Raw genomic sequence first — 20991 nt, 5'->3', positions numbered from 1 at the left:
TAGACATAAGGATCAAACGTAACATGACCTAACTCGATTCGGTTGATCACATCAAAATTAATTTGGAATATTTTAAATTTCTTCTTTTTTGATGTGCATTAATCCGGGTTAAGTTAGGGGTTAAACAAATAATGAAATTTGAATATTGCAATTTAATACAAAATAAATTTGCATTTTAAGTACATAAAAAGTTTGCAATAATGCAAAGTTTCACATAAATCATGTCGTTATACAATTACCTATCCCTTAACTTCTTCTCTCTCCCCATTTGATCATATAAAAAAAATTAGGTGTGGTTAAATTTTTTTTTTTTTTAAAAAAATTCTAAGGATGAATTAATCAGTGAACAAGTTTGAATATTTTTTAGAGAATTATTTTTCAAATATTTAAATTTTAGTGAAAAAACCTTATTTGACAAAAGTAATTTGAAAATTACTTTTAAATTTGAAAAATATTGAAAATTTTGTCATGGTCAAATAGAAATAGATAGATTTATGTAAAAATTTTTGCTATAACAAAGTATTAATTGTGACTAGAATAATTTTTTTAGCAGAAATATTCATTTTTAAAAATCAAATACTTATTAAAAATAGAATCTAATTTCGAAAAATCGTAATAATATTTCTAAACATATAAAATTTAATGTTTATTAAAAAAATTTAAAAATTTCAAAAAATAAATTCTTGATAGTTTTTAATAATAAAAGGATTATTTTTGGCAAAAATTTTATAATAATTCAGATAATAGTTAAAAAAAAATTTAAAAACTTTTCTAACCGAGAATATTATGTTTTATCACAAGAAAATTAGTTTTTTAAAAATAAATTTGTGAAATATTTTTAATTTTAAAAATATTATTTTTTTTAAAAAATCATAAATATTAATATAATGGTAAAAAAAAATTAAATTTTCTTTAGCAGATAATATTTTCATTTATCACAAAAAAGAAAATGTGAACAGACGATGAACGAATTTAAATTTTGCAAATAATATTAAAATTAACACGAATTAAATTTTGAGCATGCATATAAAAATTAGTTAAAACAAACTAAATATGATTTGAGAATCTAATATAAATTTCTACCTACTGGATTTATCAAATAATTTCTAGGAACATAATTTTTGGCCACTTTTATAATTTGACCCCTTGTAGTTTCTAAGATACTAATTAAATCATCTATAATTTTCAAACTTAAAACTTTATGAAAAATTTGAATTTAGGCATGCAGTGTCCTTTCTCAATTTTTCTAGTTGATCCTTTAATTTGTTATTTTAAATTTTCAGTTTATCAAAATCTTCTAATAAACATGATTTAACTAAGGTAATTTTTAAGATAGCGGATCCTCTGGATCACATTTTGTAGTCCAGAGAATGGACTACTATATTGATTACTTGATTTGGATAGATCCCATCTGTTTAACAGGTGGGGTTTATCCAAATCAACTAATCAACTTCTATGGTCCATCCTTTAGTCCGCAAAGTGCGGACCAGAGGATCTCGTCTAAACTTTTAATTCTGTATTTTTTGTTTTCAATAGTTCATACTTTGTTTTTAATTTACATATACTTTTAGAAAGTATTTTTATGAACTTATACAACTTTTCAGGAGGTAAGGAATATATCTTACTTACTGTGTTGTTCTCGTAATCTGTTGCTTCTCCTTTATCGTTGTTTTCTTCCCATGTTTCTCCTCCTTCATTGATGCTTTGCTCATTTCTGATGAAGTCTCATCGTCTTCTCGGTAACTTGCTATTAGTGTAAGTCTAGCGTACTATTTCATCTCGGATTCAGATGACATTTTATCTCACGTTACTTTCAGGTTCTTGTGCTTGAATCTGCTTGGCCCTTTGTCATTTCCTTTACTTTTCAGCTTCGGGCAATTATCTTTAATATGCTTCTCTTCTTGGCAATTGTAGTACCAAACTTTCCTCTTGCTTCGAAGGGATTTTGTTGCCTATCTCTTGTCAAAATTGTTAGATCTTAAAAAATTTGAAAACTTTCTTACTAGAAAAGCTTCTTGGTCTTCGTCGAGAGAAGCTTCAGAGTCTGGTTCATCCCTCTTTACCTTTAGGGCGATGTTTTGACTCGATTCCTTTCTTAGTCCTATACATCTAGATTCGTGAAGTTCTAATATAAAAAATAAACTTTCAAACGTACTTACCTCTAGATCCTTCAAGATGTAGCAGGAGTCGATTATAAACATCCAATCTGAGATTCTCAAGAGAGCATTAAGAACATACCTTAGTGAGTCTCTGTTCATTACCATTTCTTTGAGATTTATGAGTTCGGTGATCAATTCTTTCAGTTTGGCATGCAGTTGAGCAACCGTCTCTCCTTTCAATCGGAAGTTCATTAGTTGATTCTGGAGCAGGTCCCATTTTACGAGTTTGGCTTCGAAAGTACATTCGTGCAACTCTAGGAATTTCTCCTAGAGTTCTTTTGCCAAGTTGTAGCTCCCGATCTGACTGACTTCTTAGGGTGGAAGAACACTTAACAAGTGGTATTCAATTCTCCCATTTGTTACGAAGTCATTCTTCTCCTTCTTGTTCGACAAGTGCTCTTCATTTTCTTCTCCATTATAGTCTTTGGGTACTACAAAATCATATTTAATTATTAAAAGAATTTCGAAATTGGTTTTGAAAAATACATCCATGTTCTTTTTTCATGAGACGAACTCCTCTCGAACTTTAGCGGGTATATGCTCGGTCCGATCATTGTTTCCTTGCTTTAGTACACAGTTAATCCTTCTGAAACGTCCTCGCTTTGATACCACTTGTAGGTCCAGTATGCCTACTAGAGGAGAGGTGAATAACCCTTCAAGCAAGTTATAAAAAATCTCTTGCTTTACTTACCAAGGATGCACAATTAGATTAAGCAAATATAAACAATTAACATTAAAGAAAACAACTTAAAAAGAATAGGTAAAAAGGTCAGAATTTACTTGGTTCCTAGGTAATTTACTTGGTTACAACCTAGGTGATTGTTAATCCAAGACATTTGAAAAGCTCACTGAAAACTACTTCGTTGAAGGCAGAGAAGTCTTTTACATACGTTGACAGCTCAGAAAAGACTATGAAAGTTAATATAGAAGTTGTTTATTTTCTAGTTCCAGAGGACTTTTTATAGCCTCCTAGGATGAACTAGCCATTGTTTTTCGTCGCTTGGAGATGCCTCCAAGGAGGGCCAAGGCGTCTCTAAGAAGATATGCTTTATCCGCTGAAGATAATGTTGGTGCAAGGTGCACCAGAATCAAACCTGAGTTTTGATGTTGTTAAATGTTCAAGTTAAGTCTTGTTATGATCTGATGATTTGGCTAAGTGTGCAGGCTATTTACTCAATCAGGAAAGCCCTAGTCACGGCCAAACAGTAAAGTCCAAGCAGGTCTAGAGGACCCGATGTTTGACAGGTAGGTTGAGGTAAGCAACTGAAATGGAGCGACAGTGAGGTCGTGTTCCTGAAAGGAACAACCTAAGGTCGCAGATCCAGCTGAAGAAATCGGGAAGGTTTCCAAATTGAGATCAAGAGAGTCCTAACTGTTATATTCATGCATATTACTACACATGTATTATAACTGTGCTAACTTTATTTTGCAGGAATATTATTGTTATATCGAACTAACTTTGTGTTGTAGAATCATATGACCCCTTGAGTTTCAAAGGATCATAACTTTTGACTCAGAACTCAGAATCAGGCTCTGTCAGCGGCCATGCGACCAACACTCAGAAAGCTTCATTTGACCAAGGGTTCAGTCGACTGAACAGGCGGTTCAGTCGACCGAAAAAGGCTTTTTATCAGTCGACCAAAAAAAGGTTCGGTCGACCGAACAGGCAAATTTGGCAAAACAGTTCAGGGTCGCAAACATGGTATCACAGCATGATCGGTCGACTGAAAAAGAGGTTCGGTCGACCGAATGATCAATATTAAAGGCACAGTAAATGTAGATCATGGCAAATCTCGACGAACAGGGAAGGAGCCTGTTCGGTCGACCGAACAAGGGGATCGGTCGACCGAACCCTAAATGTGTAACGCCCCGCCTTCTACTGACTAGGCTGTGAGGCCGAGAGTTATATTATGCTAAACTAAACTCTTTTTGGGCGGAAAACTGAACTAATTTAAAACTTCATGCTATTTGCTATAAAATCTGAAATTTATATTCAGAATACACTTCTGAAGTTATACATAAACTATGAAGGGAACCTAAACTCTCTATTTGGTAAAAGACTGAAAGCAGACACTTCTAGCTGAAATCAGACTCTCCAATCGATCGGCTAATCGATTGGAGTTGTTTGATCGATCCACTGAACGATTCAACGTGCTACTGTACACGGAGGTCCCGTCTGGATCGATCGGTTGATCGATCCAGTTTAGCCAATCGATCCAGAGATCGATTCAGAAGCTCCCTGTTCGCGGGAGCAAATTTCCCGATCGATCGGCTGATCGATCCATGGCCGATCGATCAGCTGATCGATTCATCAGCTTTCTGTACGCGGCAGATCGCTTCCCAATTGATCGGCTGATCGATTGAGGCTCCTCAATCGATCAGCTGATCGATTCCATAATGTTTTGTACACGGGGACTTCTTCCAATCGATCGGCTGATCGATTGAGGACTGCTCAATCGATCGCCTGATCGATTGGGTTTCTGCAGAAATCAGACCCGACCTGTACAGAACCTCCAGAAATTCAACTACACACACACAACACAAATACTAGGCATGTCATTACTCATGGGTAGCTATCTAATATCCAGGCAACGAGTAATCTAAGCATAACTTTCATCATTCAAGACATCCAAATAACTAAAAGTGCGAAAAAGTAACACTATAAGAAATACTAAGTTCTTAAATTTGCTAGTTTTCCCAAAGATCTTCATTCCAAGTTCCTTCTCACACACATCTTCATCGCATTGCCTCCAGCCTCCGCTATTCCATCTTCCCTTTACCTTTATCTGCAGCATAAGGAAAAAGGGAAACTATAAGCTTGGGAGTTTAATAAGAAACCATCTACCTCACAAAACATGCATTCGATAAGATCATGCTTTAAAAAGATGCCATTTGTATATATATGCTGAGGGTCATGCTGAAAATGCTAAAACATGGCATGTAGACATACAAGTCATGACAATCAAATAATGAACATAGAACTATTTATTGCGTCAATAAGGAAACTAACTGATACATAAGCTAAACTAAAATCTATGTTCGATTCATGCTGAAGTTGCACCATATTCACATAACTAATTTGTGAAGTTTTTGAAAATTATTTTCATAAGTAGGTGAAAATACTAAACATGCTGCTGATAGGTCCGACAACTGTACTTGCTATACGCACATCCCTATCTAGACCCGAGGTAGCAAGTCCCGAATCTAGTAGGGTTACTAGGTTATCTAAACCTAGGGACGACTATGGGAGCCCAATCCAAGGACAACTGAAGTTCTGTACAGTGCCACTGATAAAGTAAAATACTGATTCATAGCTAATATATCTTAACATGCTCTTACTAGGTTATCTGAACATAGAACTAGGTTATCTGAACCTAGAGGCGACTATGGGAGCCCACCCATTGGACAGTAGTCCCATATAACTGAAGCAAGACCATGTATGTCATTAAAATACATCTATGGTATTTAATTGTACTATTAAAAATGCCTACTGTGGTATATGATTATACTAGTCATTTTATCGAGCACCTGGTGTGCTTTAATTTTGCATATGGCTACACTAAGATCATAAAAGCGAACTAGGACGATAAAAGCATGCGAATAGATACTTATGCTGTAGGTGAGGGATTACTTACTTCCTGCGCTAGATTTTCTTACAATCCGATCGCTAGATTTCCAGAGAAGAAGATCTCTTCGACGATCTTCTTACGTCTACGCGTTCTTCTCGCGGAGAGGAACGCCCTCGTGTCGGAGTTGTCGCCGGAAGGTGCTCCTACGATCCTAGGGGATGGATCCCTAGGTCTCTTGGGCTTGTGCGCCGAGAGGATGAGGAGAAGAGGGGGCGGCGTGTGAGGGTGAGGGAAAAGAGAGTTGCTGATCCAAAAATGATAACTCTCCACTTAATTTCCCTATTTATATTAAGTGATTAATACACCCCAACTAAACCTTAAATATAATTGTTCTCCTCTTCTTTCAGCACACCCCTGCTGGGGCCCCCTGGTTACTATGTCACCCTATATGTTATAGAGTCTATAGGTCGCGGGTTCATACCCCCACTTAAGCTATTTTACATTTTTATTTACTTTTGCTAGTTCGACTGTTCTAAAAATTTCATAAAAATATCCTAAAATTCCAGAAAAATAATAGAATATTTCTAAAATTAATTTGAGAATTTTTCGGGCGTTATAATCCCCCATTACTTATAAAAAGTTCATCCTCGAACTTAGAATAACTCTGAGTACTTCTGTCTTATACTAGCTTCCGTCTCCCAAGTTGTCTCTTCTGTTGTGTGATTTTGTCAAATGACTTTTACTAATGGTACCTCCTTGTTCCGTAATTTCTTAACTGCTTAGTCTACTATCTGAATAGGCCGACTGTCATAGCTGAGGTCTTCGCGGATTTGTACCGGCTGGGGCTCAATCACCTGGGTGACATCTGGGATATGCTTCTTCAGCATAGAGAAATACGTTATGGATAGCTGACATCTCCTGGGGTAGCTCTAGCTCATATGCTACCTTGCCAACTCTTCTAATGATAAGGTATGGTCCCATATATCTGGGACTTAATCTGCCCTTCTTCCCAAAACGCATTACTCCCTTCATGGGAGCCACTCGGAGAAATATTGTATCTCCAACTGAAAACTCTAAGGGTCGACGCCGTGTATCAGCATAGCTTTTCTGGCGGCTCTGAGCTATCTCTATCCTCTGGCGGATCTGCTGTATAGCTGCGGTGGTATCTGTCTGAAGTTCTAGTTCTTTCTGTTCACCACTCTCATACCAGCAGATTGGAGATCTACACCTCCGCCTATAGAGAGCCTCGTAAGGTGTCATGCCGATAGTGGCCTGATAGCTATTGTTATATGCAAATTTTGCTAAACTCAGGTATTTGCATCAACTTCCCTTGAAGTCTAGGGCACACACTCGGAGCATATCTTCGAGTACCTGATTTAATCGCTCCGTCTGACCATCTGTCTGAGGATGGAAAGCTGTGCTAAACTTTAACCTGGTGCCCAACGCTGACTGTACACACTCCCAGAAGTGTGATGTGAATCTACTGTCTCTGTCTGAAATAATGGTCCGTGGAACTCCATGTAGTCTGACAATCTCCTTGAGATACAACTGAGCTAGCTGCTCCATGGAGTGAGATATCCTGATAGCTAAGAAGTGGGCTGATTTAGTCAACCTGTTGACTATTACCCAGATGGCATCAAAACCATTCATGGTTCTGGGTAGTCCCACTATGAAATCTATAGAGATATCCTCCCATTTCCATTCTGGGATCTGAATGGGTTGCAGAACTCCTCCTGGTCTCTGGTGTTCTGCCTTGACTCTCTGACAGGTCAGACAGGTACTGACATATCTAGCGATGTTCCTTTTCATTCTAGGCCACCAAAAACGTCTCTTTAAGTCTTGGTACATTTTGGTGGAACCAGGATACATTGCATAAGGAGTCCTGTGAGCCTCGTCTAGGATCTTCCTCCGTAGTTCCTCCTAATCCGGAACACATAGTCTGTCACCAAAATATAATACTCCACTATCAGATACTCTGAACTCTCCACTTTCTGATTCTGCTAACCCCTGCTTGATCTTCTGAATTTCAGGATCCTGATCCTGAGCTGTCTGGATGTCACCAAGCAGGGTAGATGCTAATATCATAGTAGAAAGTTGCCCAACTATTAGTTCGAGACCGAAATCTGAAATCTCCTTTTGTAGGGGCGGTGACATGGTTGCTAGGGATAGTAAGGTGACACTGGACTTCCTGCTAAGTGCATCTGCCACCTTATTGGCTTTTCCTGGGTGATAGAGGATGTCTATGTCATATTCTTTGACCAGCTCGAGCCATCTACGCTGTCACATATTCAGATCCTTCTGAGTGAAGAAGTATTTCAGACTCTGATGATCTGTATATACTTTGCACTGAGCTCCATACAGGTAATGCCTCCAAATTTTGAAGGCGAAGACAACTGCTGCAAGCTCAAGGTCATGAGTAGGGTAGTTCTTCTCATAGTCCTTGAGTTGTCTGGAGGCATAGGCGATCACCTTGTCATTTTGCATCAGTACTGCTCCTAGTCCCAATTTAGAGGCATCGCTGTAAATATCAAAGCTGTCTGTGTTTTCTGGCAGAGTCAGAATGGGTGCACTGGTCAATCTTCTTTTGAGCTCCATGAAGCTGTTCTCACAACCCTCTGTCCACTGAAATTTTTTGTTCTTCCTGGTGAGAGCTGCCAGTGGGGAGACTATCCTAGAGAAATCCTCTACAAATTTTCTGTAATAGCTTGCTAGTCCTAAAAAGCTTCTGATTTCGCTGGTGTTCTTAGGTCTCTTCTAGTTACTCACAGCTTCTATCTTACTGGGGTATACCATGATACCATCCTTAGAGATGATGTGACCCAGAAAGGATACCTGATCGAGCCAGAATTCACATTTCGTGAACTTGGCGTACAGCTGGTTCTGCTGAAGGGTCTGTAGTTCTATCTTCAGGTGTTCTACGTGTTCTTCCTGAGTTCTGGAGTAGATAAGAATGTCGTCGATGAACACGATAACAAACTTATCTAAGTATTCTTTGAATACTCTGTTCATGAGGTCCATGAAAGTAGCTGGAGTATTCGTCACGCCAAAGGGCATGACTACGAACTCATAATGTCTGTATCTGGTCCTGAAAGCTGTCTTGGGTATATCACCCTCCTTAACCCTCACCTGGTTATATCCCGATCTGAGGTCTATTTTAGAGAACACTGCTGCTCCCTTAAGCTGATCGAACAAGTCATCTATCCTGGGTAGAGGATACCTGTTCTTAATCGTGACCTGGTTTAGTGCTCGGTAGTCTATACACAGGCGCATGCTCCCGTCCTTCTTCTTCACGAACAATACAGGCGCTCCCCATGGTGAGTGACTAGAGCGTATGAAGCCCTTGTCAAGCAGCTCTTGTAGTTGCTCCTGAAGTTCCTTGATCAGTTCTGTCGGAGCCATGCGGTAGGGTGCTTTGGAGATGGGATTCGTACCGATAACGAGTTCTATCTCAAATTCAATCTCCTTGCCTGGTGCTAGGTCCGGTAACTCCTTAGGGAAGACTGCTGGGTAGTCACATACAACTCGAACCCCTTCTAGCTTTTGGTCCTTGTCTTGACTGGTATTAATTACATGTGATAGGAATCCTGAACATCCTGAATCAAGTAGTTTCTGTGCTTTCAAAGCTGAGAGAAACTTCTTGGCTTTTCTCTTTGGTTCTCCGATGTACCTAAATTGCACTCCTGCTTCGGGTTGGAATATAACTTTTTGTTTACGGCACTCTATGGAGGCGCCGTACTTGATCAGAAAGTCCATTCCCAAGATGACGTCGTAGTCAGCCATATCTAGCACTATCAGATCACCAAAAATCTCTCTGTCTGCTATAATGACTGACACTGCTCAAAGCCAGTGCGTGGATACCATGATTTCTCCTGAAGGTAGTGTCGTCAAAAACTGACCACTGAGTACCTCTGGAGATATTGTCAACTTTTCGACGAATGTCCTGGATATATAAGAATGAGCTGCCCCAGTATCGAATAAGACAGTTTCACTTTACTGTAAAATACTGATCTGACTTGTAACAACTGTCGAGGCATTCGCTACGTCCTCTTTGGTGAGTGAGTAGATCCTCGCGTTCATCGTGGCTGAGGGGGCTTCTAGTCTGCCCTGACTGATGTGTGGACCATCTATAGCAGCCTGCATCTGATGTAACTGTGTTGGGTTACCTCCGTACTGAATCAGCTGTGGTGGAGGGAAACTAGTCTTGTTCGGGCATTGCTTAGCCATATGCCCTTCTTGGCCACATTCGAAGTATCCTCGTGTGCCTTTGCGATAAACTCCTGGGTGGAATTTCCCACAAGTAGAGCACTTGGGATAACTAGGCTGTTTACTAGCTGGTCTTCCTTTTGGGTAACTCCCTGGTTTACGTTTATGACTGGAGTTCCCTTTCCAGTTAGAGCTGTGGCCCTGGTGTTTCTGAGTACCTGAGCCTCCTTGGCCTTTAGACTGTGAAAATACTTGCTTCTGCTGCTTGATGCTGTTCTGATAATGCTCGGTGGTCAGAGCACTGCTTACTAGTTCTTCTGTAGTTTGCGGCCTATGAACGCCGCTGGCTACGTTCAGTGCTATTTCTGGCCTTAGCATCTTGAGCATCAACCGGACTCGTTCTCTTTTAGTGCTGACTAGTTCAGGGCATAGACGAGCCAGTTTGTTGAATTTCTTCACGGCTTCCTCCACTGAAAGAATGCCCTGGCGAAACTCAGTGAACTTGTCATAGTGGCGGTTTGTGACCCGCATGTGAAAGAACTCCTCGAAGAATTCTCTTTCAAAGTCGGCCCATGTCATCTGGTTCACTGGGCACTTCGCTTTTATTTTCTCCCACCACATACGTGCGTCTCCTGCCAAGCAGAATGAGGCGCATTTCACCTTTTCCTGTTCTGTCCAGTCCAGAAGCTCCATCGTACTCTCTAGTGTTTTGAACCAGGCTTGGGCGTCCCATGGTTCACTGGTGCCTGAGAAGTTCTCGGACTTGATCTTCTCCCACTGGATCAGATAGGCTTCCCTCCTTGCCCCTGCTGCTGGGGCTACTGGTGCTACAGGTTGGACTGGTAGAACCTCTATCACTATTGGGGTTGCTAAGTTAGGCTCTGGGGTGATAGTGGAAGTGTTCTGCTGATTAGCCCTTAGGGTGGCTATCTCCTGTTGCTGTTCAGCTAGTTGCTTCTGTAACTGAGCCACTACCTCTGTAAGGTCTGGAGGAGGCACTGAGCTACCTGTCTCATGCTGGGGCTCAGTAGCTGGTGTCTTTCTAGTTTGGCGTCCTCGTACCATTTTCTAGAGGAATAAAGGACATACATAACTACTATTATCATATTAAATGTTATCATCTACAAACAAGCTTTAGTCATCTATAAACATGAGAGCAAAAACATAAATAAAGTGAGAGGTATTCTTACTTGGAAACTGCAGGTTCAATGCTGATGTGTGTGTGAAAAAGTATGGAACTTGCTCTGATACCACTCTGTAACGCCCCGCCTTCTACTGACTAGGCTGTGAGGCCGAGAGTTACATTATGCTAAACTAAACTCTTTTTGGGCGGAAAACTGAACTAATTTAAAACTTCATGCTATTTGCTATAAAATTTGAAATTTATATTCAGAATACACTTCTGAAGTTATACATAAGCTATGAAGGGAACCTAAACTCTCTATTTGGTAAAAGACTGAAAGCAGACACTTCTAGCTGAAATCAGACTCTCCAATCGATCGGCAGATCGATTGGAGTTGTTTGATCGATCCACTGATCGATTCAACGTGCTACTGTGCACGGAGGTCTTGTCTGGATCGATCGGCTGATCGATCCAGTCTGGCCAATCGATCCAGAGATTGATTCAGAAGCTCTCTATTCGCGGGAGCAAATTTCCCGATCGATCGGCTGATCGATCCATGGCCGATCGCTCAGCTGATCGATTCATCAGCTTTCTGTACGTGACAGATCGCTTCCCAATCGATCGACTGATCGATTGAGGTTTCTCAATCGATCAGCTGATCGATTCCATAATGTTCTGTACGCGGGGACTTCTTCCAATCGATCGGCTGATCGATTGAGAACTGCTCAATCGATCGCCTGATCGATTGGGTTTCTGCAGAAATCAGACCCGACCTGTACAGAACCTCCAGAAATTCAACTACAAACACACAACACAAATACTAGGCATGTCATTACTCATGGGTAGCTATCTAATATCCAGGCAACGAGTTCATCATTCAAGACACCCAAATAACTAAAAGTGCGGAAAAGTAACACTATAAGAAATACTAAGTTCTTAAATTTGCTAGTTTCCCCAAAGATCTTCATTCCAAGTTCCTTCCCACACACATCTTCATAGCATTGCCTCCAGCCTCCGCTATTCCATCTTCCCTTTACCTTTATCTGCAGTATAAGGAAAAAGGGAAACTATAAGCTTGGGAGCTTAGTAAGAAACCATCTACCTCACAAAACATGCATTCGATAAGATCATGCTTTAAAAAGATGCCATTTGTATATATGCTGAGGGTCATGCTGAAAATGCTAAAACATGGCATGTAGACATACAAGTCATGGCAATCAAATAATGAACATAGAACTATTTATTGCGTCAATAAGGAAACTAACTGATACATAAGCTAAACTAAAATCTATGTTTGATTCATGCTGAAGCTGCACCATATTCACATAACTAATTTGTGAAGTTTTTGAAAACTATTTTCATAAGTAGGTGAAAATACTAAACATGCTGCTGATGGGCCCGACAACTGTAGTTGCTGTGCGCGCATCCCTATCTAGACCCGAGGTAGCAAGTCCCGAATCTAGTAGAGTTACTAGGTTATCTAAACCTAGGGACGACTATGGAAGCCCAACCCAAGGACAACTGAAGTCCTGTACAATGCCACTGATAAAGTAAAATACTGATTCATAGCTAATATATCTTAACTTGCTCTTACTAGGTTATCTGAACCTAGAACTAGGTTATCTGAACCTAGAGGCGACTATGAGAGCCCACCCATTGGACCGTAGTCCCATATAACTGAAGCAAGACCATGTATGTCATTAAAATACATCTATGGCATTTAATTGTATTATTAAAAATGCCTACTGTGGTATATGATTATACTAGTCATTTTATCGAGCACCTGGTGTGCTCTAATTCTGCATATGGCTACACTAAGATTATAAAAGCGAACTAGGACGATAAAAGCATGCGAATAGCTACTTATGTTGCAAGTGAGGGATTATTTACTTCTTGCGCTAGATTTTCTTACAATTCGATCGCTATATTTCCAGAGAAGAAGATCTCTTCGACGATCTTCTTACGTCTACGCGTTCTTCTCGCGGAGAGGAATGTCCTCGTGCCGGAGTTGTCGCCGGAAGGTGCTTCTACGATCCTAGGGGATGGAGCCCTAGGTCTCTTGGGCTTGTGCGCCGAGAGGATGAGGAGAAGAGGGGGCGGCGTGTGAGGGTGAGGGAAAAGAGAGTTGCCGATCTAAAAATGATAACTCTCCACTTAATTTCCCTATTTATATTAAGTGATTAATACACCACAACTAAACCTTAAATATAATTGTTCTCCTCTTCTTTCAGCACACCCCTGCTGGGGCCCCCTGGTTACTATGTCACCTTATATGTCATAGAGTCCATACGTCGCGGGTTCAAACCCCCGCTTAAGCTATTTTACATTTTTATTTACTTTTGCTACTTTGGCTGTTCTAAAAATTCCATAAAAATATACTAAAATTCCAGAAAAATAATAGAATATTTCTAAAATTAATTTGAAAATTTTTCGGCCATTACAAAATGAGCAGTTAATGCGAAAGATCGAGCCAGCGTTAGACTCCAGCCAGGAAGGGGAGCGGGTTCGGTCGATCGAACAGAGGGATCAGTCGATCGAACGTCCATTACACCTATAAAAGGAGAATCGAAGTCTGAGGCTGGACAACTCTCGCTGATAGACTCAAGTTCTTTTCTGCAAGCAACACGTGCTACAAGTCTCTATCAGCTCTACAAGCCACACCATCCGGAAGTGCCGACCAAAGCATCAACTGCATTATTTGTCGATATAATTTTTATATAAGCTTACATTGTAATTCACTTAAGTAAAATAGTAGGTTGTTACTATCTTGCTCATTTGTACGATCTGCTTCTTTCCGAGGATTTCGGAAAGAAGAGTTATAGTTGATTGCCCATCGGTGCGGAGGACAGCGAGCCCTCGAGTAGGAGTCGACGTAGACTCCGAATGAAGTAAACAATCCTGTCTCCTTACTTTTCGCTGCACAACTCTGTTTTGAAAATACTAAAGGAAAAGTTTTTAAAAGGCGCGATATTCAGCCCCCTCCTCTATCATTTGATCTCTAGAGATAAAGCTTTATCTTCTTCCAACGGCAACCTAACGGTTATTGACGGCGCTTCCAATAAACTTGAGGGCCCCTTTCACGAAGGCTTGAGGGAGCATCCAATAAGGTTAGAGGCGTCTTCTACACAAGGACTCGAGGCGCCTCCAACCTTATTGGAGTGCGCTTTCCATAAGGCAGATCAGCCTCCAAGCTGATTTTCTTCACGTGGGTGCTGCTCCAGTTATCCGGAGTTGACCTCACTTGAACCCAACTCCGATCTTCTCCTTGAGCAGTCTTCCGTTCTGAGTTTTCATCCCTTAAAACTGTCGAGCACATCATTCTCATCTACCGGTGTACTCTTCCGCAACTTCTTGTCTCTCGGACACACCCAGCTTGTCGACTCATTTTCTATGTCATCTTTCTTGTTTGCTGTGTTTTCCGCTCGACTTCTTATGTTTCTAAGTTTCTGCATACTTAGACACAAGGATCAAACATAATAATACCTAATTTGACTCGGTTGATCACATCAAAAATAATCTAGTATATTTGTAATAATAATTTTTATTAGTGAAACTACTATTGAAAAATTAAAAATACGTATGTCCGATAAAATACTTATTTCTGTATGCTCTAATAATGAATGATTGGTTAACTAAATAACTAAAGAAACTAGATAAATATCACGAACTACTAAGTCTAAATCTCCATCCGCGTATGGCTAATAGATTCATGTTGACTAGAAGCCAACCACGAACATTTACTAGTTACTCTACAGTCGTAACTAGCCCGCTCAAGCCATATTAAGATGTTTTTTTAATAAAAAAATAAATTAGCAAAGCATTGTTCGACAATTTAATTTCATTTATTTTTGTCACTTTCTGTTTTAACATCGTACGTTTGGTGTTTTTATTTTTAAAAATGAAAAAAAAATATAATGAAAAAAATTAAACCTCCGACCTGCCGGATTCGAACCAGCGACCTAAGGATATCTGACCACACTACAGTCCTCCGCTCTACCAACTGAGCTAAGGTCGGATTTATTTTATTTTGGTTCTTTATTATTATTATCTTAAATTTACACTTGACCATAATTATAATTACACAAGTAAATTTCTTGACCCTCATAATTTTTCTCTCATTGCTTTCTTTTCTGTCTATTTATTTAGCAAACACATCATTATCTTTCCATTTTTTTAAAAAGTTGGTAAGCAAATGTATCTTTGTTATTCTTTTATAATATATTGATTCTATCACATCACTTTTAACTTTTGTCTCTACTACTAACACTAGATTCCAGCAGATCATATTGAGAATCATCAAGTCATGTTCAGTATTGCTTGTCCTACTCTGCAATGCAACATAAAATAAAAGGCATAGAATCAAGTGAAAGCAGCTTTTTGAGACATAAAATAATGCTCAAGTTATCCAATATGATTGGAACCAACACCAAGTAACAAAAGTTGTCGCTAGGGTAACATGTTCAGTCTCTGAATCATCATTTATCATTCCTCAAAAAAAAAAATAAAAAAATCAGTACTCCGTGAACTATATCTCCTTCACAAGCATATCAACAATAGTTTTACTATTATTATTTTACCTTCACACTTTTGTTATCAAAATTCGAAGGGTGAAAGACTGTTTTGTGATCAAAGTTTAGACTTGGGAACAGAATAATGGACGGACAAGATTCCAGTGAAAGCTCTAATTGGAAGCAAAAAGGAAGAAATAGAGGTATTGAACTGCTCTAGTCAAGCTCTCCAATAAAAAGGAATTGTTCAAAAGTGATGCATGAATGTGTTTAGTGATGCAAAAACAACCATAAGCTTAGTCATCATCCAGATTATCCTTAATCACAAATCTTACTACAAGCCTATCATTTACTACCTGCTTACTTCACCTTTCACTTCTTTGAATGATGCTCCCTATTTTAAAACAAATCATGCCTAGCATGAAGCATTAAACATTAACTACTTGCCATTAGAAAAAGATTAATGGCAGATTAAATAACATGAATCCTAAAGAGGCAATTGGCTGACTTGTAATGAAGTGTGCATGTATAATTGGAACAGAAATAAAGTAATGGAAGGACTAGAATCTAGTAAAAGCTTTTGAAGGCTCACAATAATAGTGTTCCACTGTTGTGGTCAAGGTATCCAATTAAGGTTGGAACTGAGAAAAAGTAGTGAAAGCATCATGAAAGCTTTTTGGTACTCTTCCTCTTTCTTGTGTCAAGGGTGATGAACCAGTGGAGTGAACTTTTGGTGATAAAGTGTTGGTTGTGAATGCCTGCATTTATTTAGATTTCATTGCCTCAAGTAACTAAAATCTCAACAAGAATACTGATTTTGGTTTCTCGCTTGTTCTGATACTTCCACACTCAAGTTGACACCACACCCACCATCAGATTCCTACTGTCTACCATTCTGCTAAGACTTCACCAGAGAGAACTAATGCCTTCCCTTTGTCTCCCATGTTGTGGTCTAAAGCATGATCGGGAAAAGACATGAGAGACTTTCTGTTTGAGCAATATCATTCGCCAAAAGTATAGTGGATAAGATAATACAGAGTGTAACGCACATTAGTCAACAAAGGAACATGAATGTATTCATTAAAACAATGTTGCTTTAGATTTTTATACTCGCACCAGTTCAGTGGCTTCAGAGCCTTGAACCATTGCAGAAATTCATTTCCAGAAATAAGTTCGTAAATCAAAGTTTGATACGCTGTGAGAGGTGAGAGCTCAAAAGTTAGGCTTCTCTCAATGCATCTTTTGAAGTTAAATTAGCAACTTTTTCTACAATCTTCTTAGCGAATTGTGTTTAAAAGGCTCTCTGTCAACATTCACCCATTCAAATTCTGGTTGGCATGGAATGTTAGTGCCAACCATAAACAAAGCAAATGAAAATCAAACCTGATCACCATTGTCCTCATCATCAAGCCGTGTTAGTCACTGTGTGAATTATATTGATCTTATCTCTCCATTAAACCTTATTCAAACAGTAGTATTCATATTGGTTAAATAATTTTAATTATGTTATATAGATTTTTGGTTTTCCTCCACACTTTCTATCCTTTATATCTTCAACTCTAATCATATTTTCATAAATGTGATACTATTTATTGGAGTTATACCTAACTGCTTGCTCCAAGATGATAATATTTTTATTATGTTTTTTCTTGTAACATGATGTTGTTGCTTACAAAATTTAACTCTGGTGAAAACTATTTCGTGAAGTAGCCATAAATCTGGAGCGCGATGTAGTGTCGCTTTTATGCAATGATCTGGACATGAAGAATTTAGGCGGGCTGGGAACAAGAAGAAATCCAACCATGTGCATTCTTACAATTCTAGCAAACCAATGAACAAGTGTGATGGAGAAGGCCGCTTCCAATTCAGTTGCTACTTGTTTACTTGTTCAACTATTGTGAAATAGATTCTTCCGGCAGATTACCATTTTTTCCTTTGTCAAGATAACTATAATATAGAATAGTTGAGCTACATGGTTTTTTATTACTGCTTCCTATCGTATCCACTGGTTAGAACTACAACTTCACATTCATGGATCAAAATTGTTTGTTAAGGATCCCAACTAGGGGATCACCCGACTCATAGTTCCCACTTGATATCCACTGAGGAATTTAATTCACAATTTTAAGACATTCAAAACTACTATATAGGATCAAGCACACAGTTTTACAAAAGAAAAAAAACAAAGGGCCAAAACAAATGGTAGACACAGTTACTTTAGCATCATATTGATAGGTTATGTTCTCCTTCCAAAACACAATCTTAGTAGTAATGCATCATAATGGTTGTTTTGTTGTTAAAAACACCTAGTTGATGCTGGGAAACCGTAGAATAACACAACTACAACTACAACTACAACTACAACTACTTTCTTTGGCTTACAACTTACAGTGTATAACCATAATAGTTGCTCGAAATTTAAGCAGCAGCAGCAGTTCCACAGTTGTCTGAATCTCCAGAACCACTAGGAGGCTGGGGTGTGTCCTTCGTGTATGTTACCAAGCATTTGTCTCTCTTCTCAACCTGATTTATATGCTGTTGCCGGCACTCTAGGCTGCAGAATGCGATATCACCCCTTCCAAACAAACACGTGAATATATCAGACCAAACAAAGAACCTAAAAAACAGAAATGGAGCAGGAAAATAAATCCAACAAAGTTTATATGCAATTAAAACAATATAAAGATCAGCTTACTTGGTAAGGAAAGAACTAGGAATGCATGGAACTAGAAAATTCTGAGGCATGAAGTGAAATCGAAGGAAGTATCTCATAACATCGTCTATGGAACAAAGTAGAGGGAGAATTCACGGGTAGTGACCCAGATTGAAGAACAACAAGATTTATGCAATAACAAACATGAAACACCAAATGAAGAAGGGCAGTAGGTTAAAATTAGCGAGTTCCAATGAGTTTAATAAGGAACTTTAATAGGACATCATAGCTTCACCAGAACCTAGGCGACCCCCCCCAAAAAATCGAATTTTGGGGGTGACCTTGGAGCGAGATCGAAATACCTGTACATGAACGTGTCTCGGCCGGGGCCGAGGCGGCGTCTGCAAAGGCCGCATACCATTAAGAATGGCGCCGTATCCGTCGCCAAGGGCACACCGGTGTTCCTCCTCTGCCCTTCCTCCGCCGCTGCTTCCCCGCGGTGATTGGGTTGCTGCTGGGCGCGACGATCGGAGGGGTGGAGCTGTGCGGCGGCGGCGTGGGAGGGGCTGAACTCGGCCATGCTGGTGGTCCGGGGCATAGAGTGGCGCGGCCGCTTCCGCACCGCCATGTGGACGGCGAGCGGGGGGAGCAGGAAGAGGACGAGAGAGTGGTGAGGTAACCGAGAAGAAGCGGGGAGGGAATAAATAAAGAAGAGGACGAATCACAACCTCCAGCTTTGCAGGACACTTTTCTGTAATTTTACACTCCATTTTGTTTTTGTTTAAAAAAATAACCAAAATTTTGGAAAAATAAAATAAAACTTTTTATTAAAAAAATAAATTAGAATCTTTTCCCTCAGCAAGACTTCCCAGAACACAATAATACTAATTATTTCTTTCAAATATGTATGATTTTCATGTCTATATCTTTAATCAAATATCTAACTCTTTAAAGATCCTAAATCTTACAATTAAATATCTCTTCAATTAAATATTTATGAATCACACCTATCAAATAATTTACTCTTAAATATCTCAAATTATATAATACAATTTCTCAATAAAATAATCATTACTCTTTGTAGGACCCATTTGTATACCATCTAAAATGAAATCATCAGACATAAAATTATACCCGATGATTTCTATTCATCTTTTAAATATCTCCATATATCCCTACAATGAGAGATATTTGAAAGGGAGATTTCTAAATATGTCCTTATAAACTATATCAGTGTCGACAAAAACATTTACTCCCTTTCTCTTTCGAGTATGGATAGTAAACAAATTTTCTTCTTTTGTTAGTGCAATAACACTTGAGTAATTATGTTTGACTAATATATTTTGACATGTTTAATAAAGTATTTCGAGTTAGATTTCGGTCTTTTTTTTTTATTGATGTGTGTATGGGTTTGGATGGACGTATTAACATGCGCATGGAACTCGTGGAGTTGTGATATTGACTTGTTATGGCTAAGATGATTCAAGACGAAAAGATTAGAGATATTTTGTTAGGAATTGCAAGAGATGAACCTTGGACAGATGGTGAGCTTAATGCATTTTAAAAATTAAAGGCGAAAAGTGGAATCTTAGAGTTAGATGACATCAAGTTGTGACAAATAAAAGACAATGAGTTGTGAGAGATTATTTTACTTGTAATCTCTAAGTTCATAATTTTAGATTAAATAGGCTTGATTAAGAGTCTTCAACAGGCTTAATTGATCATAGTCTAAGCATAAAGGTTAATTTCAAAAGTTTGTAAAAGCTTACGAGGTATAAGTCGAGTAAAATAAGAGATTAAGTCAATTTATGTTGGTGCAATATGCTTTCTGGATTTAGATATTTGATAATGTACCTAAGTCTGATCAGTTTGACCAAGAGTTGATTCAAACAGAATTTGATGTTTAGAAGAAAGAAGTCTAGTCAGGACTAGATAACTAATATGAAAAAGTCTTAACTAGAGGTTAGACAAGGGGAAGTCTTATGAGTAAAGATAGGCAATGGAAGTCCTAACGAGTGAAGCTAGGTCCTAATGAGTGAAGTTAGGTAGTGGAAGTTCTGATTAATGAAACCAAAGCTAAGCAATGGAAGTCCTAACGAGTGAAGTTAGACCCTAATGAATGAAGCTAGGTAGTGGAAGTTCTAATTAATGAAACCAAGCAGTGAAAGTTCTAGTGAGTGAAGCTAGACACTAGTGAGTAAAGCTAGGTGGTGAAAGTCCTAGTGGATGAAGCTAAACAGTAGAAAATCCTAGGAGTTGATAACCTTAGGTAATATGAAGTCTTAGAGGAGTGAACTCCAAGCATGAAACATAGTAGGTCGGGTAGACTTACAGGAGTACGACTCGATCCTAAGGGATTGACCCTTAGGTAGTAGACTTGGAGAAGAGACCTCCAAGCAAAAGGTAAGCCTAGTAGGTCAGGTAAACTTACGGAAGTACGACTTGATTCTAAGGGATTGACATTAGGTGGTAGATTTGGAAGAGAGACCTCCAAGCAAAAGGTAGGCCTAGTAGGTCAGGTAGACTTACAAATATAGGCTAGGTTGTTTATTTGTGTTTTGTATGATTGTTTTGTAGGAACTTGGAGCTGGAAGTAAAACAGAGAATAGACAAATGCAAATGGGTGAATCAAACTTGATTCGGGTTGAACCAGACCCAAACCGATATAGTAGACCAAACTAATGGTTTGGTAGATCGGCCGGGTTTGGTCCAAATTGTTGAGTTGTGAAATGTTGACATGGAAGATGATATGATAAAAAAATCTAGTTCATCTTTA

The 20991-nt window shown here is 38.9% G+C and overlaps 1 protein-coding gene and 1 non-coding gene across 2 annotated transcripts; both read right to left on the bottom strand.

The window, feature by feature from the left end:
* Window positions 1-14985: 14985 nt before the first annotated feature.
* Window positions 14986-15069, bottom strand: TRNAY-GUA. Its single transcript is given in 2 exon segments — window positions 14986-15021; window positions 15033-15069. It is a non-coding gene; the product is annotated as a tRNA-Tyr (tRNA).
* A 2693-nt stretch (window positions 15070-17762) lies between these two features.
* LOC122009719 (FCS-Like Zinc finger 7-like) lies at window positions 17763-18896 on the bottom strand. The gene is made up of 2 exons (XM_042565993.1): window positions 18578-18896; window positions 17763-18137 (listed from the first exon to the last, which is right to left on the bottom strand). Exons 1-2 carry the CDS (start codon window positions 18841-18843, stop codon window positions 17981-17983), a joined length of 423 nt encoding a protein of 140 aa, XP_042421927.1. The 5' UTR covers window positions 18844-18896; the 3' UTR covers window positions 17763-17980.
* Between the last annotated feature and the right edge of the window lie 2095 nt (window positions 18897-20991).

The sequence above is a fragment of the Zingiber officinale genome, chromosome 1A (genome assembly GCF_018446385.1).
Source record: "Zingiber officinale cultivar Zhangliang chromosome 1A, Zo_v1.1, whole genome shotgun sequence".
Taxonomy (NCBI): Eukaryota; Viridiplantae; Streptophyta; class Magnoliopsida; order Zingiberales; family Zingiberaceae; genus Zingiber; species Zingiber officinale.
This window is presented reverse-complemented; position numbering and strand designations above follow the sequence as displayed.

Bases quoted from the DNA above. Each gene is read 5' to 3' on its own strand.
- LOC122009719 (XM_042565993.1), bottom strand. From the start codon at position 18,843: ATGGCGGTGCGGAAGCGGCCGCGCCACTCTATGCCCCGGACCACCAGC. The intron at 18,138-18,577 runs GTATTTCGATCT...TTTGTTTGGAAG, and splicing joins CGAGACACGTTCATGTACAG to GGGTGATATCGCATTCTGCA.